At 52.1% G+C, this 27232-nt stretch overlaps 1 protein-coding gene across 2 annotated transcripts in view; it reads left to right on the forward strand.

Annotated features, from left to right (window-relative positions):
• AHRR (aryl-hydrocarbon receptor repressor) overlaps positions 1 to 27232 on the forward strand; it is a 74040-nt gene continuing 46808 nt past the window's right edge. Inside the window, exons 1-3 of one of the 2 annotated variants that reach the window (XM_036848967.1) lie at positions 1 to 124; positions 9141 to 9213; positions 17399 to 17580. In XM_036848967.1, the coding sequence (XP_036704862.1) occupies positions 9152 to 9213; positions 17399 to 17580 (244 nt within the window). In that variant the 5' untranslated portion in view covers positions 1 to 124; positions 9141 to 9151. Of the gene's footprint in view, positions 125 to 1059; positions 1342 to 9140; positions 9214 to 17398; positions 17581 to 27232 lie in introns of those variants that run through there. The other variant, XM_036848968.1, reaches the window with a different exon arrangement.

Raw genomic sequence — 27232 nt, forward strand, 5'->3', positions numbered from 1 at the left:
TTCCGCGGCCACAGCCGCCGCCTGGTCCCCGAGATGCGAGCGCCGGCAGCCGCGCAGCCACAGCTCCCTGTCCCCGCGGACACCTCCCGCGGGCGCACTTGAGCCTCCGCGCCCCGCCGGCCGGGTAAGTGCGCTGGACGTGCTCCGCAGGTCCAACTCCGCGAGGGAGACCCTAGCGCAGGGCCGTCTTCCCAAGGCTCCCTCACCCTCGACCCCCCCCATCCCCCTCCACTCACCCCATCCTCACGTCGCCAGGCCCTGGGGTCCAACGGGCCGCTTCTCAGCTAAAAATAAAAAGAGGGCTTTTGAGGAAAGCCAGTCCACTTTCACTGCTTGCGGTCCCTCAGTTTCCCGGCCTGGGAGCGTCCGACCCCCGCGCTGGGGGAGCTGGGCTAATTGCCCTTTGCTCTTGGCCCAGTTTCTTTCGGAACTGTTTTGGGCAGATGCTGGGGGGCGGGGGGGGGTGACTCTGAATTGGACTCCTGAGCCCTCTCCAGGGCAGCTGGTGAGGGGAGGCCCCCAGCCGGGGGGGTCCCAGAGCTGGGGGTGCACAGCTCAGCCCCCTCCTTCGGGGCCGGGAGCGCCAGCCTTGGTTCTCACACTCTGGAAGGGCGGAAGGCGTGTGTTCCAGGAATTCACTGGGTTTCAGTTAGTGGCACCAAGAAAGTTTTTTTCCCTAAAGTCTTATTTTGAGTGGCGGAAAATCCCAGATTGTGGATACTTTGTGAGAGGCACAGGCCCTCAACACTTCAGGGACCCGGTGTTGCTGCTGTGACCACCCTCCCCCCTTGGGGAGGGGGCTGCCCACAGGGCAGGTGACCAGCCAGGGTCAGAGTTCAGAGGCCTTGGGCAGTTTGCCCTTGGGTTCCTCGTCTGTTTCCTGGTTGGTCTGAAGGGCTGGGGCCGGAGGCGTCAGCCCCCCTTGGAAGCATCCAGTGGGTCTCCAGCTGTGGCCGCCCTGTGACTCACGCGGGCCTCTGTGTGACCAGCCAGAGGCTCTGGTCCTCGAGGGGCCGGGCGCAGAGGGGCTGCGTGAGTGTGTGCCCTGGGCATCTGCCCCCTTGCTCTGGGCACTCAACAGCGGTGAACTGGACTTCTCCCGGCCTGGTCAGCAGCCCAGCCCACCCAGGACACCCTCCAGGGGCCTCCACCCCGCGTCCGCCATCAGGGCCCGGAGCCTGGCTTCCGCAGCCTCCGGGGCCCAAGCCCGATCCCGGTGGAGGCCTCAGGACCCACTCGTGGCCAGCTGAGCAGCCGGTGGGCAGTGTGGCCCTGACGGGGCCTGTGCCGCCTCCAGCAGCCGTGGCTGCAGGCCCCCTGTTTGCGGATGATGACTTCCAGGTGGGTACCGGGCAGTCTGGACTCAGACCGCGTGCGTGTTTCCCTCTTAGCTCAGTCCCAGAGCGGTGCGGCCCCGTGGACGGGGCACACATGCTGCGCGGGAGCCGAGGGCACCGCTACATGGCATGGGAGGATCTTTTATTTTTGTTTTTCGCTTGTGTGTATTTTCTGAAATGGTCAGCTATTATTTTTACCATAAAAGGTTCTTATGAAAGTTCAGATTTCTCTGAGAAACACAGCTCAGAGCTTCTGGGGGGCAGGCCCTCGTGCTGCCTCAGTGGCGCATTTCTGTGGGGAGTTTGGTCCGATCCGATGAGGGCTTCATCTTTTTGAGGAAAGTGCACAGTATTTAGTAAAATGGAGCCCATATTTAGGATTCCTAGGGCAGGAACTGGCAGGAACTGGACCCCAAGCCACGGCTATTCCAGGGGACAACGGCTGGCCCCCTTGATTTCTCCCTCACCCCCGAAGGGGTACCTGGAGAGTCTTTATCTGCCCTGGTGTTTTTTGCCATAGCCCCTGTTTTTAGGCCCCTTCCACCAAGGGAGGACGGGCCTTGTGGGCCAGCTGGCAGGCCACGTGCGCGGCTGGGGAGGGCCCGCACCCGGGAGCCTGGACCCTGTCTCGGCTCCTGCTGTGGGGAGGGGGTTTTGGCTGGAGGAAAGTGAGGGGCCGGCTCTGCCCCCCCGAAGTGTCCTGTGGCCCCTGCTCCTCTTCCCTGTCGCCTCCAGTCCACACCACCCCTGCTCTGAGCTCGGACTCACTTAGGGAATGGTGGTGCTGGGGATGGGCCTCCCGGGGCCGAGGCAGGTCAGCCAGCCCCCTCACCTTTGATCTTGAGGGGCGTCCGGCCCCTCTCGTGTGTGGGGAAGCATCCCTGACCGGTTTCCCCCCAGGCTGGGGCCAGGCCGGGTCCGGCTCTGGCCTCTCCTGCTTGAGTTGAAAGCCCTTGCAGTTCAGATGGGATGACCTTGCCCGCCGGGTTCCAGCTTCCCAGAGAAGCGCAGGCCTGGTGGCCGTGGCTCAGGGTGAGCCGAGAAGGCTGGACCCTTCCGAAGCATCCGTCCACCCATTCCTGCTCCAGCTTGCGGCCACCGGGGCCCTATCCCCGCTCACCCACCCCAGCCCATCTCTCCAGAGCTCTAGTGTTTCCTCTGCCGTGTCATCCCCAGCAGCTTAAAAACCAGCTTTTGACCCCCAAGCCCCCGCAGCTGCCACCCATCCCTGCCTCTCCTCTCAGAATGCCCCACAGGCGCTCCTAGCCCCGCTGCGCGGTTCTCTCCTGCCGCGCCCCGTCTTCCTGGCCACTCCAGACATTTTATTTATGTTTATATACAAACTTGTGTTCTTTGTTTTTAGTGAGGTAAAATTCACACTACATAAAGTTAACCATTTAAAAATTTACAGTTCAGTGGTATTTATTGAGTATATTGCCAAAGTTGTGCAACTACCACCTCTAATTCCAAAACATTTTCTTCATCCCAAACGGAAACTCTATACCCTTTAAGCAGTCACTCCCCATTCTTTTTTCCTCCAGCCCCTGGCAACCATTCACCTACTTTCTGTCTCTGTGGGTTTGCCTGTTCTGGACATTCCATATAAATGCAATCAATATGTGTCCTTCTGTGTCTCCCTTCTTTTTCACATAGCATGGTGTTTCCAAGCTTCGTCTGTGCTGTAGGGACCTCAGAGCTTTGTTCCTTCTCATGGCTGAGCAATAGTCCACTGTGTGGAGGGACCACATTTTGCTTATCCATTCGTCAGTCAATGGGCATTTAGGTTGTTTCTGCTTTTTTGGCTCTTGTGAATAATGATGCTGTGAGTATTTGTGTGCCAGATTTTGCTTGAACATATGTTTTCAGTTCTCTTGGGCATATACCTAGGAGTGGAATTGCTGGGTCGTATAGTGACCCTATGTTTAACTTTTTGAGGAAATACTAAACTGTTTTCTACAGGAGCTGTGCCATTTTTCATCCCCACCAGCACGGCACAAGGGTCCCAATTTCTCCAGAATCTCACCAACACTTGTTATTTTCCTTTTTTTTTTTTTTTTTTTTTAAATATTATGGCCATTGTCATGGGTATGAAGTGGTATCTCATTGTGGGTTTGATTTACATTTCTTTAGTGAGTAATGATGTTGAGCATCTTTTCATGTGCTTGTTGACCATTTGTATGTTTTTGGGGGGAGAAAGGTCTATTCAAGTCCTTTGCTCATTTTTAATTAGGTTGTTTGTCTTTTTGTTGTTGAGTTTTAAGAGTTCTTTATGTAGTTTGTATACCAGACCTTTATCAGATATATGATTTGCAGATATTTTCTCCCATCTGTGAGTTGTCTCTTCACTTTCTTGATAGTGTCCTTTGAAGCCCAAGTTTTAAATTTTGATGGGGTTCAATTTATCTCATTTTTCTTTTCTTACCTGTGCTTTTGGTGACATATCTAAGAATCCATTGCCAAATGTAAGGTCATGAAGATAGCCCTATGTTTTCTTTTAGCTCCTACACTTAGGTCTTTAACTAACTTTGGTTAATTTTTGTAAAGGGTGTGAGGTAGGGGTCCAGCTTCACTTTTTGGTATTGGATGTCCATTTGTGCCAGCACCTTTTGGTGAAGAGACTGTTCTTTCCCCATTGAATGGCTTTGTTGAAAATCAGTTGACCACATTATGTTTATTCTTGTGCCACATTTCTCTTTTTTCAATGCTTTTTAAAAAAACTTATTTATTTCATTTATTTATTTTTGGCTGCGTTGGGTCTTCATTGCTGCATGCGGGCTTTCTCTAGTTGCAGTGAGCAGGGGCTACTCTTTATTGCGGTGCATGGGCTTCTCACTGGGGTGGCTTCTCTCATTGCAGAGCATGGGCTCTAGGCGCATGGGCTTCAGTAGTTGTGGCACTCAGTAGCTGTGCCTCATGGGCTCTAGAGCACAGGCTCAGTGGCTGTGGCGCACGGGCTTAGTTGCTCTGTGGCATGTGGGATCTTCACGGAACAGGGCTCTAACCCGTGTCCCCTGCATTGGCAGGCAGATTCTTAATCACTGCGCCACCAGGGAAGCCCTCAATGCTTTTTAAAAACCTTTTTATTACGAAAATTTTCAAATCTTTTACAAAAGTGGAGAGAATTTTATAACGAGTCTAATTTATTCATCAAGTATCATAGATGGTCAGCTGGCAATATTGGCTGATTCAGTGTCATGTAAACCCCACCCTGCTCCGCAGATTACACAGAAACAAATCACTGACGTCTCATCCTTTCACAGGTGTTAGCGTGTATCTCTAAAACGTGTGAACTTTAAAAATCAGCTTTTTATGTTTTTTACTTAATTTTTTGTTTGAGTTGAGAGACTTTAATTCATATAAAGAAGTATTAACAACAGCAGAAAGAGAGCTCGGGAGGGTACTCAGGGCTGAGGGAGGTGCTGAGAGGGCTCGCCTGTACCTGGGGGTTCAGGCTCTGGGCTGGCGGAGATGTTTCGCTGAGTTTCCCAGCCTCCGTAAGAGGTGAGCAGGAACAAGAAGACACGGGGGACGCACGGGAACCAGAAGCCCCTCACTCTGCGCTCGCTACAGAGGAGAAATGCTCGAAGGGTCCAGCCCATCTGTGTAGCGCAAGCCCGAAGGGTACCAATACACCGCTTCCCAGTGGGGTGCTACCACCTCCCACTCCTGGCCTTCGTGCTGTGGTTGCCAAACCTTGACATCTGCGTAGGTTATAAACCCCACAACACATCGTTGTCATTGCTGTTTAAACAGTCAATTATCTTTCAGAGATAGTTAGATAGTAACAAGGAGTCTTGCATTCTTACCCGTGCAGTTACCACTTCCTGTGCTTTCTGTTCCATTTTGTGGATCCACGTTACCATCTGGTATCATTTTCCTTTGGCCTGAAGACACTCTTTCACATTTCTTATAGTGTGGGTCAGCTGGCAACGAATTCTTTCAGCTTTGTTATGTCTGAAAAAGTCTTCATTTAGCCTTAATTTTTGAAAGATATTTTCACAGAGTTTAGAATTCTAGTTTCAGGTTTTTTCTTTCAGTGCTTTAAAATTGCTGCCCCACTGTCTCCTCATGTACATGTTTCTCAGGAGGCATCTGCTGTCATACTTATCTTTGTTTCTTTGTACCCAATGCTATTTTCTCTGGTGGCTTTTAAGATTATTCTATTTATCTCTGGTTTTGAGTCATTTGATTATGATGTGCCTGGTGTAGTTTTCTTCCTGTTTCTTGTGCTTGGGGTTCATTGACGTCTTGAATCTGTAGGTTTATAGTTTTCATTGTTTGGACAAATTTCTGCTATTATTACTTAAATTTTTTGTGTCACCTCTATTACCCTCCTATTCTTTAGGGCCCCAGTTACACATATTAAACCTATTGAAATACCTAAATATTTAATTTTTATTTTGGTGCTGTTGTAAACAGTATGGTTTTTTAAAAATTTGTATTCCAATTGTTCATTGCTAGTGTATAGAAACACAATTGACTTTTTTGTATTGTCCTTTTTCCTGGTGACCTTGCTGGACTCAATTATTATAAGTTATAAAAGATTTGTCTTAGCCAAATTTTGGGATTTTCTGTATGTACCATCCTGTTGTCTGTGAACATTAAGGGGAATGGTGATAGAGGGCATCTTTGTCTTATTCATGATCTCTGGGGATGTATACAGTCTTTCACTGTTAGGTGTGATGTCAGCTGTAGGTTTTTTTGGTAGATGTCCTTTATCAGGTTAATTAAGTTCCTTTCTATTCCTAGTTTGATCAGAGGTTTTTTTTTATTATTATGCATGGATTTGGATTTTGTCAAATGCATTTTATGTATGTTGAGGTGACCATATATATTTTTTTCTTTTATTTTTTAATAAAGTGAATTATACTGGTCAATTTCTGGGTGTCGAATCAGGCTTGAATTCCTTGAGCAAACCCCATTTGTGATGTGTTGTGCTCTTTATATATTGTTGGATCCCATTTGCTAATATCTAATTGAAGATTTTTGTGCCTATGTTCATGAGGGATTTTCGTCCATCCTTTTCTCAAAATGTCTTTGGTTTTGGTATCGGGGTAATGCTGAACTTATAAATGAGTTGGCAATTTTTCATTTAATTTTTAGTTTTCTGCAAACAATTGGTATTATTTCTTCCTTAAATTGGTAGAATTTACCAGTGAATCCATCTGGGCTTTTGCTTTTGTTTGTTGTTGTTGGAATAAATACAGGGCTAAACAGCTTATCTGTTTTTTCTTGAGTGAGCTTGGTAGTTTATGTCACGCAAGAAATTGGTCCATTTCATCTAAATTGTTGAATTTGTGGGGATAGTATTTGTTTTAGTCTGCTTGGGCTGCCGTATCAAAATACCACAGACTGGGTGGCTTAATCAACACCTAAAAACAATGAAAATCTATTTCTCACAGTTCTGGAGGCTGGGGAGTCCAAGATCAAGGTGCCTACTGATTTGATTTCTGATGAGAGTGCTCTTCTTGGCTTGCACATGGTGAAGACACAGCTCTCCTCTCTCTTCCTCTTCTTATAAGGGCAACAGTTCTATCAGATCAGGGCTCCACCTGTATGACCTCATTTCACCTTAATCATCTCCTTAGAGGTCCATCTCCAATACAAGTCAAATGGGGGATTAGGGCTTTAACATATGAATTTGGTGGGCACACAGCTAAGTTCATGGCAGTGTTCTCTTATTTTCCTTCTAATGTCTGTGGGATCTGTAGTGATGTCCCTTCTTTTATTCATGATATTAGTAATCCATATCTTCTCTATTTCTTGATCAGTCTGGCAAGAGGTTTATCAATTTTGTTGATCTTTTCAAAGAACCAACTCTTGGTTTTGTTGATTTTTCTGTGTTTCCATTTTAAGTTTCATTGATTTTTCCTCTTTATTATTTCCACCTTTCTGCTTGATTTGGATTTGTTTTCTCTTCTTCTAATTACTTAAAGTGGAAGCTTAGATTACTTATTTGAAATGTTTAATTGTTTTCTAATATAAACATTTAATGTTATCAGTGTCCATCAAAGTACTGCTCAGCTGTATCCCGCAGAGTTTGATATGCTGTATTTTCATTTTCATTCAGTTCAAAATACGTCTAAATTTCTTTGAGACTTTCTCTTTGACCCATGGTTATTTAGAAATGGGTTGCTTACCAAATAGTTGGGAATTTTCCATATATCTTTCTAGTTTAATTCCATTATTGTTAGAGAACATACTTTGTATTTTTATTCTTTTAAGTTTGTTAAGGATTGTTCTAAGTTCAAGAATATGGTCTATCTTGATGAATGTTCCATGTACAAAGAATATGTATTCTGCTGTTGTTGGCTGGAGTAGTCTATATATTTCAATTAGTCTACATCTGTTGTTGTTTGGATATTCTATATCCTTTGTGATTTTCTGTTTGTTTGCTCTATTGATTACTGAGAGAGGAATGTTGAAGTTACTAATGAATTATCCTTTCAGTTTTATTAGTGTTTGCTTCCTGTATTTCGAAGCTGTGGCTGATGCATTCTCAATTAGGATTGCTATGTCTTCTTGGAAAATTGGCCCCTTTATTCTTTTATAATATCCCTCTTTGTCCCTGGTAATATTCCTTTGTCTGAAGTCTGCTTTGTCTGATACTCACACAGCTACTCCAGCTGTACTTTTGGTTAGTGTATCTTTTTTGATCCATTTACTTTACCTACTTATGTCAATAGTCAAAGTGTGTTTCTTATACTTAAAGTGGATCCGTGACATGTTTCCAATATTTTCACTGCGCTTTCTGGACAGGGTGGAAATCGTGGGTCTGACTCTGCTTCCTCTTCCAGGTTGTACACACTTGAGGCCAGGGGAGGGTTCCTAACCTCCTCTCTGGGTCAGCTGGCCCAGAGCCTGGTGTTGAGGGGTCACCGGTCTGCAGGATGTTTGTGAGGGCTCAGACATCCTCACTGCACGGGAAAATCAAGATTCTGATGCCCTCCCTGAGGAGATGGGCGAGCTGACCAGCCTCAGGGCACAGACACCGACTGCAGCGTCCGTGTCCACACTGCTGGTGGAGGCCAGCAGGCATGGTCAGCTGGGCTCAGTGCGGCTGTGAGTTAGTGGCCAAAGTGGAAGCCCGGCGTTGTGGAGTGGAGAGAGATTTTACGTGGAAAAGAGGAAGCCTGTGTGCCTAGAAATACCGGCCGCGGGCGAGGAGTGGGAGGCGCAACCTGGCCGCAGGCGGCACTGGGATCGCCCGCCTGCCCGGAGCCCTGACCCAGCACACGGTCCTCGGTGCCCACGGCCACGTGTCCTGCTCTCGGACACCCTGCGGAGTGGCTCCCGTTTCCTGGCGCCTCAGGGTGTTTACCTGCCGGAAGCTTTCCCAGCACAGGGCTGTTCGTCTCAGGAGTGTGGTGACAGGACTGTGTTCTCTGGCCAGACTGGTGGCTGCAAGGCTGCCCATCAAAGGGGAGAGGTCATGAGCCGGCTTCAATCTTGGCTGCGGAGGGGGTGGTTCACCCCCCCCACCCCCGGTGCCGGTCGTGCCCCCGGGCATCTCGCTCAGCCAGCGCTGGGGGCCTGTGCAGGTCGTGCCCCCGGGCATCTCGCTCAGCCAGTGCTGGGGCCCCCCCCCCCCCCCCTGTGCCGGTCGTGCCCCCGGGCATCTCGCTCAGCCAGCGCTGGGGGCCCGTGCAGGTCGTGCCCCCGGGCATCTCGCTCAGCCAGCGCTGTGGGCGGACAGGGCGCCGGGCCTCCGCTGCCGCTCCCGCCGCCTTGGTGGTTTGGGGGGGTATGGAGGGCACTGGGGTCTCTTCAGTGTGACCAACTTGATGCCCCTTTTTTCCTTAGGGCCCGAGACGATGATTCCGCCGGGGGAGTGCCTGTATGCTGGGAGGAAAAGAAGGAAGCCCATTCAGAAACAGTAAAGTATCCGTCTTCTGTTTTTGTTGACTGTTACTGATGGAGGGGAGGCATTTGTGTTTTCATTGAAAAAAGTGAATTTTAGAAACAAAGTGAGTGAGGCGAGGTTTTGGTCAAGCCTTCCTGAGGGTGCGGGGACCCGCAGGACCAGCGGGGGTCGGGCTGGGCAGGGGACACTCTTGGTGCTCGGGAGCGCAGGTGGGACCCTGGGCCGCCTTCCCAGCCCTGATTGGACGCTGAGGTCTGGCCCAGGGTGCCCCTCCCCCCCCCAGGTAAGACCCCGTCCTCATCCTTGGCTGCACGCACCACGGTGCCTCTGGGCTTCACCCCAAGCGAAAGGAGACCGGGGTTCGTCCTCTCGGCCTGGGGCGTCCGGGCGGTGGAGTGGGATGGGGGAAGGGAACCCCAGGCACGGCCCCCGCCAGCCCCGGGACACAGCACCACGCTCACATCCCCCACCTGCCCGTGGCTGGCCAGTGGGGCTCGGGGCCATGAAGCGGGTGGCCTGCAGTCACGGAACTGGTCTGCAGAGAGCGGCTCCCAGAGCCCAGGGCTGCGTCCGTCCTGGGACAGGTCCTGTGGTGTGTCCACCGTGGCTGGGGCTGTGTGTGTGTGTGTGTGTGTGTGTGTGTGTGTGTGTGTGTGTGTGTGAGCCTCTGTGTGTGTGTAATACAGATGTGTGAATGTGTGATGTAGCTTCATGTGTGTAACACAGCCCTGTCTGGGTGTGGGCGTGTGTGTGTGTGCACCTGCAGTAGTGTCTATGTGGGGATCTGGGTTTCTGGGACCCAGGCCACCCTCCGGGCCCCCAGGGGCTGCAGGACCCCATGAGAGGTCGACAGGAATGCGGGCACCTCCAGTCCCAAGGATGGGTGTCAAAGGCTGGTGAGGCTGGACTTTGGAAAGTGGTTGTCACCTGAGTCACTTGTGTGGCCGCTGTGGGCCTTGGGATGGAGCCAGGGTGCTGGGGGAAGTGTTCAGCCTGGTCTGCAGGTGAGAGGGGGCAGGTGGGGCGGGCAGAGCTATGCACCAGGAGGAGGTGGTGCGGGGGGACTATGTCCTGAGCTCATTTGTTCTGGTGAGAACATTTGTCACCTTAAATAAGGAAAGAAGTACCTGGAGAGGCAGCTGTGTACACCAGGATCTGGGGGGCTGTGTACACCAGGATCTGAGGGGCTGCGTACACCAGGATCTGGGGGCTGTGTACACCAGGATCTGGGGGGTGTGTACACCAGGATCTGGGGGGCTGCGTACATGGGGATCTGGGGGGCTGTGTACACCGGGATCTGGGGGGCTGTGTACACCGGGATCTGGGGGGCTGTGTACACGGGAATCTGGGGGGCTGTGTACACCGGGATCTGGGGGGGCTGTGTACACCGGGATCTGGGGGGCTGTGTACACCGGGATCTGGGGGGCTGTGTACATCGGGATCTGGGGGGCTGTGTACACCGGGATCTGGGGGGGCTGTGTACACCGGGATCTGGGGGGCTGTGTACACTGGGATCTGGGGGGCTGTGTACACGGGGATCTGGGGGGCTGTGTACACGGGGATCTGGGTGGCTGTGTACACGGGAATCTGGGGGGCTGTGTACACCAGGATCTGGGGGGGCTGTGTACACCAGGATCTGGGGGGGCTGTGTACACCGGGATCTGGGGGGCTGTGTACACCGGGATCTGGGGGGCTGTGTACACTGGGATCTGGGGACTGTGTACACCGGGATCTGGGGGGCTGTGTACACCGGGATCTGGGGGGCTGCTTACACCGGGATCTGGGGGGCTGCGTACACCGGGATCTGGGGGGCTGTGTACACTGGGATCTGGGGGCTGTGTACACCGGGATCTGGGGGGCTGTGTACACCGGGATCTGAGGGGCTGCTTACACCGGGATCTGGGGGGCTGTGTACACCGGGATCTGGGGAGTGCTGTGTACACCGGTATCTGGGGGACTGTGTACACCGGGATCTGGGGGTTGTGTACACCGGGATCTGGGGGGGGCTGTGTACACCAGGATCTGGGGGGCTGTGTACACGGGAATCTGGGGGGCTGTGTACACCGGGATCTGGGGGGCTGCTTACACCGGGATCTGGGGGCTGTGTACACTGGGATCTGGGGGCTGTGTACACGGGGATCTGGGGGGCTGTGTACACCGGGATCTGGGGAGTGCTGTGTACACCGGGATCTGGGTGGCTGTGTACACGGGGATCTGGGGGGCTGTGTACACCGGGATCTGGGGGGCTGCATACACCGGGATCTGGGGGCTGTGTACACGGGGATCTGGGGGGCTGTGTACACCGGGATCTGGGGAGTGCTGTGTACACCGGGATCTGGGGGGCTGAGAGCATTAACGCACAAGTCAGCGAACACGGTGTGCAGCACAGGAGCTCCCTGCCTCTGTGCACAAGGGGCCACGTCCGCACACACGGCCGTGCACCTTCGACACTGTCCCTCATGGGTTCCTTGTCCAGCTGTGCGGGGCATGCCGTGCTTTGTTGTCACTAGCCCTCCGCCAGCGTCCGTTCCGACTGGCTCACAGGCGCCGCTGCGCTGAGTGACTTCGTGCCTGGTGTCGGACTCGTGCTCGTGGTTGGAGAGGCCACCGCCGTGGCTGTGTGCTGGCCGTTCCCTCGCGGGCCTGAGCAGGCTTGTTAACTGTTTACTGTGAGAGTGGTGGATTCCTCGGCTTTGACACAAACCCTGCGCCCGCAGCCCCTGCCTGGCCCCTTCTGTGTCACCCTCACAGACTTGGGGTCAGTGATGCATACAGAGGCTCGCGCTGCCTGCCATGCTGTGAGCAGTAAGTTTCCTGTCTTTGACCGTGGAGGCTCACGCCTTCTGCCAGGACCCGTGAACAGCAGCAGGTTACTAGCTTGCAAGCAGGTAAATCAAGGCCAGACCCAACAGGCATATGCATTCTTGCAAGTGGGATTGCTCAGGCCAAGAGTGTGGCATTTGTGATTTCATAGGTGTCGCCAAACTGGCCGGCACTGGAGGCGTGCCCTGCCGGGCACACGGTGCGCCTCAGACTTTGGTGAATTTGCGTGTTCGTCTCATACGTGAGGCTTAGCAGCCACTGTATTTCCTTTTCTGTGAACCGTCTGTGTTGACAACTTTTGATAATTTTTCTATTGTATTGTTTATGTTTTGCTTCTTGATTTGTAAGAGCTTGTTGTACATTGGGGAGACTAATTCTTAAATGTATTTCACATACCTTTCCCCAGTTTTTATTTCACTTGTGGTGTTCTTTGCAGTGCAGAAAGCATTTAATTTTTATGAAGTTGAATTTATTCATCTTTTACTTTGTGTGGCTAATTAATTTTATGTCACAATTGGAAAGATCTTCCCTGCTTCAAGTTTATGCGAATTTTCCCAGGATTTCGTCTAAATTTTTTGGATTCCTTAATATATATATTTAAATTTTGAGCACTTGGAATTTTTCCTGGTGTAAGGTGTGGGGTCTGAACCTCTCTCTTTTCCCCTGTGGCCACTGGTTGTTCCTAATACTTCTATTCGATAATCAGTGTTTTCCTCGCCGATTTGTAATGGCATTGGGCACCTAGACTTGTGATTTGAGGGGCAGTGAACGACAGTGGAGTGACTTGAACCCACTCCCCTGGCTGTGCCTGTGGACCCTCTGGGGGACGTGGCCGTGCCGGCTTGTCTGAGTGCCAGCGTCTGTGCATCGCAAAGGCCAGAGGAGCTGCCGGCGGTGTGCACATGTGCGGGTGCCCGGGCCCACGGCCCCTCCCGGGGTGTGAGCCCCACGGGCCAGCTGCAGTACTGCCCCCTCGCCTCGCCGAGGGCTGTGGACTGTGGTCTGGCCCCATCCTCCGTGGATGGGCCGTGAAAGCCGCGAGCCTGTGATGCATGGAACCTGCTAGAACCCCAGGGTAGAACCTGCCCCCTGCCAGGCCCTCAGGGCTGGACCTGCGCTGGAGGGAAGCAGGGCTGGGGCGTGACCGCAGCGGCGGGTCCCTGCACCGCGGACCGGCACCTTGAGCTCAGAGGTGTGTGAGCAGCGCGGCTCCCCCCTCGTTCGCACTTTTGGTCTCGCCTGGGCTGCGACTGAAGCATGCAGAGCTGCGCGGACTTACAGTGCACAGTCTGATTGGTTTTGAGACGTGTGATCACCCGAGAAACGTTGCCGAAGCCGAGGTCACAGACACTCCCATCACATCCGAAGGTTCCTTGTGCCCTTGTCCCTCCTCCGGTAGCCTCGTCCCAGGCGACCTTGCCTGCGCTCCTGTCCGGTAGGCTGGTTTGCATTTCCTGGAATTTTCTATAAATGGGACCCTACACCGTGTGGGGCTTCTCTCCCTTGTCAAGATGATGTCGGATCCTCCGTGGTTTGTGTGCCGAGTGTGTCCTTCTTACGCCGAGTGGTGCCCGTTGTGTGGATGAACCACGTGTGTTTAGTCATCTCAGGTGGACATTTGGGTGGTTCCCAGGTTGGGGTATCACGAATAAAGCTGCTGTGAATGTTTACATACGGGTCTTTGGATGTAATGTTTTCATTTCTCTTGGGTAAACACCTAGGAGTAAGACTGTGGGTCACATATACAGCAGAGGAGGGTTTGAGTTTTTAAGAAACCACCAGACCATTTTCGAAAGCAGCTGCACCGTTTACATTCCTGGCAGCTGAGCGTGTGATTCCTCTACTTTCTCAGCGATGCCTGGGGTGTCAGTCTTGGTTTCAGCCCCTCCGATGGGTTGTGGTGGTAGCTCACCATGGTTTTAATTTGCGTTTCCCTAGTGACTAATGGTGTTGATATCCTTTCATGTGCTTATTTGCCGTCCATACAGCTTCTTTGGTGAAGAGTTTTCTAAATAATTTGCCTACCTTCTTATTGGGCTGTTTGTCTTCTTGTTGAATTGTAAAACTTCTTTACATATTCTGGATACAGGCTCTTGTTGTGAATATTTTTAACCAATCTATGCCTCCCCTTTTCATTTTCTTAATGGTGACTTTCAAAGACAATTAAAAATTTTTGAAAAAGATCAATTTATCATTTTTTTCTTTCACAAGTTTTTTTTTTTTGGTGTGTGTCCTAAGAGTCCCAGGGCTACTCTGAGGTCTCAAAGATTTTCTCGCGTATTTTCTTGTAAACTTTCATGGTACATTTTAGACTTAGGTCTATGATCTATTTTGAGCTCATTTCAGGTATTGTGTGAGGTAAGGGCTGATGCTTCCTTGTTTTCATGGCTGTCCAGTTGATTAGCACCATTTATTGAAAAGACTTTCTTTCCCTATTGAATTGCCTCAGTATCTGTGTCAAATGAATTGACCAAAAATATGTGAGTCTGTTTCTCGGCTCTCTATTCTGTTCCACTGATCTATGTTTCCATCTTTTCTCTAATACCAAACCATTCGGAACATTGCAGCTTCAGAGAGGCTTCTAGTCAGTCAGGCAAGTCCTCCAACTTTGCCCTCTCATTGGCTATTCTCTGTCCTCTGCGTGTCCATGTAAAGTCTAGACTCCCTGTCATTTCTGTAAAAAGTCCTGTTGGAATTTCAGTTGGGGCTCCATTGAGCCCATGGATCCGTCTGGGGGAGTAGCAGAGTCTTAACAATATTGAGTCCTACAGGCTATGTACATGGTGTGCCTTTCTGTTTGTTTATGTCTCTTTAAGTTTTTCTCAGCACTGTTTTATAGTCTCAGTTTAGGCGTCTGGAATGTCTTCTGTTGGACTTGTCCCAGGTGTTTCATGTTTCTGGCTTCCCTCGTAAACCTCCTGCCAGCGAGTGGCCAGGCGCCTCCCGTGGCGGTGGTCCTTGTCCCCTCACCGCCTGCTGCGTCTCCACCCTGGGGAGTCGGGGCTTCCTCCCTGTGGCCCCGGGCTTGAGCCAGAGGCCAGCTCAGGGGGGGCGTTTCCCTCCCCGTGGCCCCTCTCACCCACCTGGCGGGGGCGGGGAGGTCCCTGCCCTGGCCCCCGGAACTGGAGGGGGGGCTGCGTGGAGGGACAGCCAGGTGGTCTGAGAAAGCTGGAAGAACTAGAGCTTTTCCAGCACCTGTTTCTTCAGTTGCGAGTGTCCCCCCAGGTGCCCCTCGGGGGTGCAGGCTGGGGACAGTCACGGCTCGTCCCATCCCAGGCACACGTGGGCTGGGAGGGGCGACTGCTCCCCACAGCTCTACCCAGAGGTGAGATTTGAGCCGGGCCATCCTCTCCCCTTCTCTGGCCCCCACAGCTGCTCTCAGCGCTACCTTGTTTTCTGGGGTGACTTTGAGTGTCTTTCACTCCTGGGTGGGCCTCTCCTCTGGCCGTCAAGTGCCGGTCCACACGTGGTCTGCTCAGTCTCCCCAGGCCTCCTGGCTCTTTAAATTTTGGCTAACAGCATGAGTAATGTTGGTGTAGGTGCCTCACGGAGGGGAAAAAAATAAAAAAGAAACAAACGGCAAGATAACCAGAGAATGGGAGAAAATAATTGCAAATTGTATGTCTGTTAAGGATCTAGTATCCTGAATATATAAAGATTTCCTACAACTCAAGAACAGAAAAACAAACAACCCAGTTCGAAAATGGGCAAAGGACTTGAGCAGACATTTCTCCAAAGAAGATAAAGAGATGGCCGACAAACACGTGAAAAGATGCTTGACTTTACTGGTCATTAAGGAAATGCCAATCAAACCACAATGAGATACTGCTTTACACCTATGAGAATGGCTCTTGTTTTAAAAAAGGAAAATAGCAAGTGCCGGCGAGGCTGCGGAGTGTGGCAGTCTGGCAGCTCCTCTCAAAGTTACACCTAGAACCACTGGGTTAAGCCCGTTGTTCCGCTCTTAGGCGTGTACCCAAGAGAACCGAAAGCACATGTTCAAGCAGAAATGTGGACTCGAAGTTCAGGGCTGCAGGCTTTACAATGCGCGTAAAGTGGAAGCAAGGCAAGCGCCCGTGGGCTGGTGAACAGCTGAACAGGTGCGTCGGTCCAGGCTGTAGAGCACAGCCGTGCAAAGGGGTGAAGCTCCGCCCGGGCTGTGCCGAGGATGAACCTTGACGCCTGATGGCCAGTGAAGGAGGCCAGGCACGCAAAGTCTGATTCCATTTACACAAAGTGTCTAGAACGGGCAAACCTGGGGAGACAGAAAGCGACTGTGGCCGCCAGGGGCTGAGAGGAGGGGAAGATGAGAGAAACTGCTTAGTGGGGCGGGCGGGGGGGTGACTTGGGGGTGAAGAAAATATTTTGGAGCTTGATAGAAGTTGACAGCACTGTGAGTGTAGTAAATGCCAAAACTTTAAAACAGTTTTATGTTATGTGAATTACATCTCCATTAAAAGAAAGAAGTCGCTTCTGGGATTGGCGCTGCAGCTCTTGTGTGGTTTTGTGTGGCCTCGGTGCCGACAGCATGGGTTGGGGGTGAGCCCTGGGGCTGCTGACAGAAAGGGTTGCGTAAGGCAGCTTTCGACGTACGTAGGAGCGAACACGGTAGAAAAATGGGAACTTCCGGACCGAAGAGTACCGAGCCCCCAAGAACAGCAGGAGTCCTCCGGCCTGGCAGCCCCCGACCCGGGGGGGGGCAGGCCCTGGCGCAGCGGCCCCTCCCCAGCCATCCTGGCTTTGCTTTCTAGGAAGGAGGCTTAGGAGTCGAGTTTGAGCGAGGTGGGAGCAGGGCTGGGGAGGGCACCATCCTCCCGGGGTTGAGAGGGTCGATGAGTGGGGTCGTGGTGGGCGGGGAAGCCTGGGCAGGGGCCGCTCCCTCTGTGGGGGGAGCGGGCCTGTGGCGGGGCCCTGGCCGCCGCACTTCGGGGCCTCGGAGGGGCGGGTGGGAGGCCGCCTCGATCATCTTCGCCTCAGAACCTCTCAGCCCTGCTGTGTAGCGGGAAACTGAGGCCCGGAGGGGCCGCTTACACCTGGACTGAGGGCCCTCGAGGCACGCCAAGAGAGGTGAGCAGTGCGGCCAGAGCCAGTGTCCTTCTGCCACCTCGGGGGAGTTGGCACAGAGAGGCCAGAAAGCGTGCTGGGGTCACACAGCTCTCCTGCTGCCCGCTCCCTGGCTCTCTGCTTCCTTCCAGTACTGCGGTCCAGTGGCTGGCGTGGTTGGCGCGGCCGATGCTTTAGTTTGCGCATCTTCGGGGATGGGCACGTTTTCCCCTGGCGGCTGCATTTTGAGGCTGATTGCTCCTCCTGAGGTCACCGCCTGGGACGGCTTTCAGCCTGGGAGTCCCAGTCTGACGGCGATCTTTCCCCACAGGAGGCCCGCCATGGGCGCCGAGAAGTCGAACCCTTCCAAGAGACACCGGGATCGCCTCAACGCCGAGCTGGACCACCTAGCCAGCCTGCTGCCACTGCCACCCGACATCATCTCTAAGCTGGACAAGCTTTCGGTCCTGCGCCTCAGCGTCAGTTACCTCCGGGTGAAGAGCTTCTTCCAAGGTAGGACTCTCACCTGTGCTCACCTGGACCTCACCTGGGTCCCACCCAGCTTTGCTGGGATCAGCCGGTTGGCGCCTCTTATCCTGGGGAACCATTTAGAGGCAGAGCGCTGAATGCAGACTGACACGAGTGGCTCTGGGGGAAGGGGCTGGGGCCAGACCTCGCCCTGCTTGGCCTCACCTGCCCCAGGGCCCTGGGGATGCTGGGAGCTCCGGCCAGGCACCGGCCCCGCTCTGCACGGGGGTGCCTGGTGTGTCGGACCCTTGCAGTAGCTCTGGGTACTTGCCCACATCCAGTGCCCCAGGCCAAGCCTTACGCTGCATGTGGCCTAGCTGAGCTCCTGAGGAAGAAACGTGGTTGTCACCACTCTGCTTCAGACCTGGGACTGCTGCCATCACCCCTCAGTTACGTCTGAGCTTCTTACAAAATCCTGAATTTGTTACATGTCTTTGGGAGCAGGTAGGATAAGTGTTGAGGGTGGGCAGGCGTGGACAGTAGCCGGTGGTAGGGCTACTGAGTTCATGCTCTGTCTCAAGGCGGTGGGACAGCCTCCCGCGGCCAAAACCCCCCTTGGGGTGTGGTGAGCGTGGCCAGCTGGTGAGGCTACAGCCCTGCAACCACGGGGACCCAGGCCCGTGCCGCTGCCCGGCCCTGCTGCTGGGCCCGGGAAGCCATGTGACTCCGACGTGTCTGAGGCGTGACAGCCTCCGCGCCCTGCTGGCTTTCTCGGCCCCGGGAGAGGGGGGGCAGCTTTCCTAAGGACTCAGCCTGCCTTCCACCCTGACCCTCCAGGGACCGCCAGCAGCTGCACCCGCTGTGCCCTCCAGCTGGGCCAGCGCCGACCAGCCCCTCCAAAGGGCCCACCGTGGCCTTCACTTCCTCTCATGGAGCAGGAACCCCAGGCCCTCCTGCCGCTGCTGCCCTCTGAGAGACCCCTCTGTGTGAGAGCTCCGCACAGGGGTCTTGGCTCCCTGCAGCCTCTGTCTGACTCCGCAGGACCCCGGGCCTCTCACCTGTGTCCTGCTCTGCTCTGGGGCGTGGACCCTCGTTGGTGGTGCAGACCTGAGTGTGTCAAGCTGTCCCTCGTGGAAAGCCGTTCTGCCTCCGGGGGAAGGCCCAGCTCACAGGGCTCTGTGTCTGCACAGCCGGGCTTGGTCCTGGGGGCGGGCGGCGTCCCTGCACCCTGTGACACCTGCCTGTGTCCATCCCCCCCACAGGTTCGTGGGCTGAGCTTTGACAGCCTGGCCTGGGGTTCACCCAGTGCCCAGCCCAGGTCCATCCCCCTGGTAAATCGTGCTCTTTTACTGGGTGTCCATCACCCAGACCCCCCATGGCTGGAGGCCCAAGCTCATGAAACATTTCTGGAAAAGTAGGTTTGGAAGACGGCGGAGAATGATGGGTGCCGCGGGGGGTCACCAGGAGGGTTGTGCAGGCTGGTGGGCTTCCAGGAGGAGGCGAGGGGGCGGGTGTGGTCTGCAGGCCACACAGAGGCAGCCCCCTCAAGGAGCCGTCTAAGGGACCCTTGCTGCTGCATTCCTGCATCTGGGGTGGGGCCTCCTCGGCACCCCAGCCTCCCCAGCTGTGGTCTGGGCCCCCTCCCCGGGGCAGAAGGGTTTTCTCTTCCTCCCCCAGTGGCACCGGGACCTCATCAGGCCCTCGGTGCTGGGGCTTGGCGCCCTCCCCCTGCAAGCCCCCTTTTCCCTGTGGGCGGCTGCGAGGCCCCTGCAGACCCCGTCTCCAAACCTCTGCAGCCTCCAGGGGTGCTGCATATCCCACTGGCCCACACTCAGGACTGGGCCTGAATTTTGTCTGAGTCCTTCTCGTTCCCACGGTGTCCTGTCCCTCCCCGAAAGCGCCTGTATTTCCCTGGATTTCGGGTTACCGTTGCCCCGGGACTTGGCTCTCCGATGGGCTCAGGAAAACGGGGGAGTTCACGGATTGTGTGGTGCTTTGTGTCAGGTGGGCAGCCGCTCTTCCCAGCTCCTCTGTTCCGAGTGGAAGTTGAAAGTGACAGCCCCTAAAGTGGCTTTGAATTATACTACTTTAAAATTAAAAATCAATACCGCCGGCCAGTGGCATCTCCCGAGTGGGGTCCAGGGCACGTAATTCCAGGTCAGCAGTGGGCTGACTGCTGGACGCCGTGTCCTCGGGGGCTTCAAGGAGACCAGGGGCTGTGACCAGCTTTCTGACTTGGGGTCAGGCCTTCAGGCCTCTCAGGCCCTCCTTGTGTCCCTCCGGGGGAGGGTCTCTGTCCTACAGGGGCCCTGCTGTGGGGGCAATGGGGAGGGCCCTGCACCTTGCCGAAGGAAGCCCTGCAGTGGGGACAGCCGCAGACCCCGCCCGAGCCCCCACTGGAACTGACACACAGAATCGTTAGCAGCATTTATCTCTGAGACGTGGTTACAGGAGTTGTGTTTTGCTTTCCAGGTTTCCAAAGTCTTACTGAAATGCGTCAATTTTTTAGGTAGGAAAAACTCAAATGTGTAAAACAGCAAAGACAATCATTTCAGCACTGCTGTGGTCTTGGTGTGGAGTCCAGGGTCCTCATCCTGGAACCCAGGCCCTGCCGGTGCTGCCAGGTCGCTGGTGCAGGTTGCTCAGGTGACTGTTGAAGCATCACTGGCTTCCAGATAAGTGCAGGACATGCAAACACACACAGTCTAAAACGTGTGGTCGGCAGGGAGCAGCCTGTGGGGCCCCGGGAGCCGGCTTTGGAAAACGCTGAAGGAGCAGCAGGAATTCCATCTCTTGAGGAGCCGACGCCTCTGAAATCAGAAAAGTAGAGATGGCAGCGCCCAGGCTGGGGTACTGAGGGCTGTGCTCATGAAGCGGAGAGAGTTCCGTGAAGGGATGGCAGGAGGGCTCTGGGACGGCCCGGGAAGTGCTGGGGACTCACAGCCCAGCCTTCGGAAACTATCAGACCCTGGCTCCTGATGCCAGCTCTCCCCATGCAAGGGTCTCCATCCGCATGCTGGGGTCTCCATCTCCCATGCTGGGGTCTCCATCTCCCATACTGGGTTCCCCATCTCCATACTGGGGTCTCCATTTCCCATGCTGGGGGCCCCATTCCTATTCTGGGTCCCCATCACTGTGCCTGGGTCTCCATCTCCATACTGGGGTCTCCATCCCCATGCTGGGATCTCCATCTCCATACTGGGGTCTCCATCTCCCATTCTAGGGTCTCCATCTCCCATACTGGGGTCTCCATCTCCATGCTGGGGTCTCCATCTCCATGCTGTGGTCTCCATCTCCATACGGGGTCTCCATCTCCATGCTGTGGTCTCCATCTCCATACGGGGTCTCCATCTCCATGCTGGGGTCTCCATCCCTGTGCCTGGGGTTCCCCATGCCCTGGGCTTTCACAGTGACCTGTTGGACAGCTTAGGCCAGCTCTGGAGCTGCCCAGGGGGTGTTTCTGTCACCTTCCTCCCCCAGAAGCATCCAGCTGCATGTGGCACATTAGTAGGGACTGGTCTCTTCCTCTCTGGTCACTTCCTCAGGTCCAGCTGTGCCCGGCCACACCAGGGTTGGTAGTCTTGGAAAGGCTTCAGTTTTGCTGTTTCCAGGAGTTCAGGCATCTGTCCAGGTGTCCACCTGAACCCATGGTTCTTCTTGACCAGGAGCAGAGTGCTTTTCCCACATTACAGCCAATCCCACCCCCTCCCCTGAGGCAGGGGGATGCCCGTCAGGTCTGCTGAGCCCTCGAGCTGCAGGGGGGCAGCCCTGCCGGTCACAGTGGGGTGAGCTCATGAGTGGTTTCTCCATCACACCTTTCTCCCAAGGATTCCCAAGTTTGTAATCCCCCTCAAGCTGTACATTTTAGGGGAAATTCTAAATATTTTCCTGAATTCATTTCCTCTGCATAGTTAGAAAAAAGTCAAGCTATAAAAATTGGATCTTAATCTGTGCTTCCTGACTCAGAAACGGATAAACTAATTTCATTAAAGCTTCCATAAAAAGTCACCTTCGGGAAGGACATGAACTGGAAAGTTCCAACCTCCAAGGGCAATAATGGCCTGAAAATTTGCTTGTAATGTTTGTGTTGGTGTTGACTTTCATGAATTTTTAAAAAGCAGTGGGCTTATTTAATTAATTTATTTGGTTTTTGCATAGACTGAGGGCTGGCGCTTCTAAGTTACAAACCGTCTGCTTGTGCCAAAGAGAGGGATTTTCCATTCTTGCAAATTTCACCATTCGAAAGAGGGGAAATTGGGGGTCGATAAAAGAAAAGGGAGGGAGGGTGGGTGAGTGGAGAACATGAAGGACACTGAGGGGGACCAGAGATGGGTTCCTTCCAGGACATGTGGCCCAGGATGTGAGGTCCCAGCAGCGGTCTGCACCGCGGCGTCGGCCCAGCTGCGAGACTCGCTGGGTCTGGGGTTCAAGCGCCCAGAGTGGGGACCAGCGTGGAGATGACCAAGGGCCTGCGGTTCACCCAGGCCTGATGCGTGGCCTGCAGGCAGGATTGTCGGGGAGATCAACAGAGGGAGGGGACAGTCTCAGCAGGCAAGAAGGGAAGGAAGAGCACGATTCCAGCTTCCCATGAAAATCTGGAGATTTCCACTCTGAAAGGCCGCTGCCCCCGCTTCACTGTGCACCCTGGCCTGGATCTGGGCCTCTGTCCACTTGCACCCTCTGTGATGGGGTCGATCCTGGCCCCTGGCTCACCTGGGCTGGGCGGGTCTGCTTCACCCCCACCCAGTGGGGAGGTCCAGAAGCCCTCACATCATGAGATGTGTCCGGGACCCCACACAGGATGCAGTGCTCCTTAGCAGGTCAGAGGTGAAATGCTCCTTGAGACTTAGCAATCCTGTAACCCAGGAGGGAAGTGTATGCGATTATTAAGCTAAATTGTACCGGTTTTCAGCTTTCACTGAAGAGTTGTCCTCCCCTGATGAGCCCTGTCATGGACAGAATGTCTGCGTCCCCCACAAAGGCATATGTTGAGCCCTACCCCGAGTGTGGCCGTGTTGGAGATGGGGCCTAAGAGGAGGTAATTAGGGTAGGAAGTGGTCACGAGGTGGGGCCCTGATCCCGGAGGGTTAGCGTCCGCATAAGAGGAGGCACCAGAGGGCCCTCTCCTCTCCTGTCCCCTGCGGCCGAGGTCTCATGGGACAGAGTGAGGAGGCAGCCGTCTGTAAGCAGAAGAGCCCTCGCTGGACGCTGAGCTTGGGCTCCTGGCCTCAGAGCTGTGAGGAAGTAAAGCTCTGCTGAGTGTGGGGTTTTGTCAAAGCGGCCGAGACCCCTGTGATGATGTGATGGGGAGGGAGGTTTGGGACCTGATTTTTCTCTCTTCACGTGGAGTGTTTGGTGGATTCCTTCCCGCCAGGGATTGGATTTGCGTCGTTGCTGCATTTACTTTCCAGCCCTTCAGCTGCCGGAGCCCCCTTCCCTCTATCACTGACACTTTCTGGAAAACAGCCTCCCCGGGGCATTTCCAGCAAAGATACACTTGTCTTGGGTTGTGTCAGGGCCTTCAGGGGAGGGAGCCGGCCCTGCTGTGTGCACACCTGCCTCTTACCCCAGGCCCCAGGCAGACCCCTGCAGAGCCATCGTGCAGAAAGATCACCTGGATCGTTTTGTGCTGGTTTTATTTCCCCCATCATCTCTTAATTACCTCTGAAAGGTGAGTCTGGCCCAGGGGAGGGGCAGGCTCTTGGTTCATTCACTCATTCGTTCACTTTCTCCTGGTACCTGCATCCTCCTCAGGACACGTGTCCCCCCCGCCCCAGGACACAGAAAACAACTTTGATTTTTCTCTCGCTGCCTCTGGATGGACTGGGGGTGGCCCCAGACTTTCCTGGTCCCTTCTGGGTCATTTAGTGCCTTTCAGTCAAAACAGTTAAATCTCTAAAAGTATTTCCAGTGTGAGCCTTCTCCCCGCCTGCACAGAGGCTCCAGCAGGCAGGGGTGGGGGGCGCCTGGCGGTGAGCTCAGCAGCTCCTCCCTGAGGTCCTGCCTCACTGGGAGCCATGGTTTCTGGCCCTTTCAGGTTGGAGTAGCAGCAGGAAGAAGAGGTGAAGATTGGGATTGGGAGAGCTCCTGCCTGACCGGCACTGCCCTGAGCTGGCACACAAGGCTGGGTGGTCTTGGTGTTTTCTTGGCTTCTGAGGACCGTGTACCTGGGGGTCTGTTTGCCTTGATGGCCAACATGGGCGACCCATCCTCTCCAGCTGGTTCTTTGTGTTTCCTTCCTTAGCCTGGGTGTCAGATGGCCTGAAGTCTCTTCTCTTATCTCCAGGCACCCTCCTGGGAGGAGCTGAGACACCCTAGGCCAGTGCTTGGACATTGTGGCCCCACCTGCTCCCCAGGAAACGTACATCTTTGACCTGCTGGTGGGCATGTGGTACTTCTCACTTTCAGTCCAACCTCCTTTGGATTTCTTGAGTGTAGAGAGACTCCAGCCCCACTAGCCCCTGGAGGCACGCGGCAGGCCCTCACAGGGCCATCATGAAGCCCCTGTCACTGGGCATCAGGCGAGGAGAGAGCCCCCACCCATCTCCTGGTGCAGGTGGGGGTGTGGGATGAACAGCACAGCCCTCCAAGGAGGCCCGTCTCCCAGCTTCAAACATGTCTCACCTCTGACATCTTTGCAGCCTTGCCGAGGTCACCTGGGATCTCACTTTGGGACCCAGGTATAGTTGGCACATGTATAGTTGCGGGGCCTTGGCCCAAATTCAGACTGAAAAGTTTCACATTAAAAACCAGTCATAATGCAAGTAAACAGAACAGCTGCCACGGTCCCCGCCTCCTAGAATTTAGAGTCGAGTGGAGAAGATCTGCCACCAGACATACAGCCTCTTCCATTTCCAGCAGATACAGTGGCAAGTAACCAATCAGCCGTCCTGCAGATAACATCCAAAATTTAAGATAAAATATCTGAAACCTTTAAAAATATATTGATCAGCCAGCAGGAAATTAAGGAATACTCAAAGAGATCAAAAACTAAGTGCAGCTGAGAACCCAAAGAGAACGTATTAAAAAAAAATTTAAAGGATGCACTTCATGCAGAAGGAAAGGAAGGTTTGGGCTTTGAGAAGGAATGGATAAGAAGGTGGTGACCATATGTATCAATCAAAGCAAACACTGATGTATAAAATAGTAGTAATGGTGTATTGTAAGAACAAAAAAAGAGAGAAATAAATCCCTAGCCGTGATAGCATATAAATTTGGAGCGGGAGATTTGAGTTAAAGGTTTCAACAGTTCTTGTATTAATTAACTTTGGAGGTTGATTAACTAATTCATAATAAAATTTCCAGGATAACCATCAAGATAACAGAAAGGTATAATTTTCAAACTAATGGAGAGAGAAAAGTGGAATGAGAAAATATAAACAGTCAAAAGAAAAAAGCCAAGAAGGGAGAAAAAAGAAACGTGACAGAGTGGAACAAATAGAAAGCATAAAATTCCAAATGTGTCACTAGTTACAATAAATGTAAATGGATTAAACATGCCAACTAACAGATAAGGATTATTAAAGTGATTTACTATATCTGTTTACAAAAGGCACAGAAAGGGTGAAAGTAAAAGGATGGGAAAAGATGTATTGGAAACTGAAATGAACTGAAATAAATCTGATGAAGTTATATTAATATCAAAAAATTGATTTGGGGATGAAAAACACTACTGGAGATCATGAGAGAGTATCATTTAATAATCATTTAGTAATGATTAAACATTTTATTTCATCAAGCAAATAAAATTATTTTAAATTTGTGTAACTTTAATAACATAATCTCAAAAATATAAAACATATTGATAGAACTACAAGGAAAAATACATGAATTCATCATCAGAGAGAAAGATTTTAGATAGTTCTCTCAGTACTTAACAGAGCAAATAAATAAAAATCAGTAATGATTATAGAAGATTTGAACAATGCAAAAAAGGGTTAATCTCATGGACATTACATAACACTATACTCTGAAACTCAGAACTCACATCTTTTCAAACCTACATGGAACTTGTAAATATATTGAAAACATATTGGTCAATAAAGCAAGTCACAATAAATTTCAAAAGACAAAATCATGAAGAATGCATGGTGAGCCCTTAAGGCAGTTAAGCTGGAAATCCATAAAAAAGATGACTTGAAAACCCTGATATATTTGGAAATAAACATATTTATAAATAAAATAGATCAAAGAAGAAAGCTTGATGGAACTGAGAAAATATTTATAAATCAAAATGCGTGGGATGCAGCTAATGTAATTCTTATAAATAAATAACCTTGAGTGTTTATATGTAAAAGAAGGAGGGCTGAAATTAATGAGCTAAGCATTCAGTTTTGCAGGTTTTTTTTAGACAATTTTTTAAAATTAATTAATTTATTTATTTATTTTTACCTGTGTTGGGTCTTTGTTTCTGTGAGAGGGCTTTCTCTAGTTGTGGCAAGTGGGAGCCACTCTTCATCGTGGTGCGTGGGCCTCTCACTATCGTGGCCTCTCTTGTTGCGGAGCACAGGCTCCAGACGCGCAGGCTCAGTAGTTGTGGATCACGGGCCTAGTTGCTCCGCGGCATGTGGGATCTTCCCAGACCAGGGCTCGAACCCGTGTCCCCTGCATTAGCAGGCAGATTCTCTACCACTGCGCCACCAGGGAAGCCCCAGTTTTGTAGTTTTGATAAAGAAAAGTGAAATAAACAAAAGGAGAGTCAAAGAAAGGAAAAAGTAAAGGGGAAGATATTAGTGAAATAGAAAGGAAACATACAATAGAGTTCCTTTAAAATGAAAAAAACACAAACATCTGGTGAGACTGATCCAGGAAAAATAGCAAATAGTATGAGGAATGTAAAAGGAACACAATTATAGATGCTGCAGATATTTAAAAGATGGGTTGAGGTTATCATGAACAAATTTATGCCAATAAATTTGAAAACATAATAAATGCCTAGAAATATAGCTTATTAAAATTGACTCAAGAAGAAATAGAAAACCTGAATAGTCACATGACCATTTGAAGCAGTGGTTAAAATCTTCCCACAGAGAAAATCTAGGCCCTGATAGAATTAAAGCAATTTCTATCAAATATTAAAGGAAAAATAAGTCCACTCTGTACTGAATCCTGTGGTGTAGAATTGGAACTGGAGGTATCGGTGTGAACTCACATGCACACACACATATAAGTGTGTGTGTGTGTGTGTGTGTGTGTGTTCTAGCTCTGTCTGCTGAAAGGGCCACACCAGTAGCAGGGAGCACAACTTACATTCAGATCTCGGTTTCCAGACATGGTTCACCATTAAAAGGAGGCTTTCTGGCCTCCGTCTAGAGTTGGAGCAGAGAAAGGACAAGATGAGCTTAGAATGTCTGTGCTGGACAGCAGGCAGTGCTCAGAGCGTGAGGAGACATGCCCTGGGACGCAAGTCATCCTGAAGGGGCTCCCCTGGCCGGGTCTGGGACAGTTTCAGTGTTAAGATGAATAAGGATGGTGATGGATTATAATCCAGCGAATAAAATGGGATTCCATAAATCCACACTGATATAAATAAGTGAATGAACAAATAAATACTAAGAGAAAGTTCTTCCTAACAATACATCCATTCTAGATGGATGACTGTAGAGAGAAGAGGTGAATTATAAAATCCCCAGTTGGTAACCATTGCAGGAATAATTCAGGCCAGAAACATCAATGGATGCTAAGATTAGTGGGTGAG

This window comes from Balaenoptera musculus, chromosome 3, assembly GCF_009873245.2.
Source record: "Balaenoptera musculus isolate JJ_BM4_2016_0621 chromosome 3, mBalMus1.pri.v3, whole genome shotgun sequence".
NCBI lineage: Eukaryota > Metazoa > Chordata > Mammalia > Artiodactyla > Balaenopteridae > Balaenoptera > Balaenoptera musculus.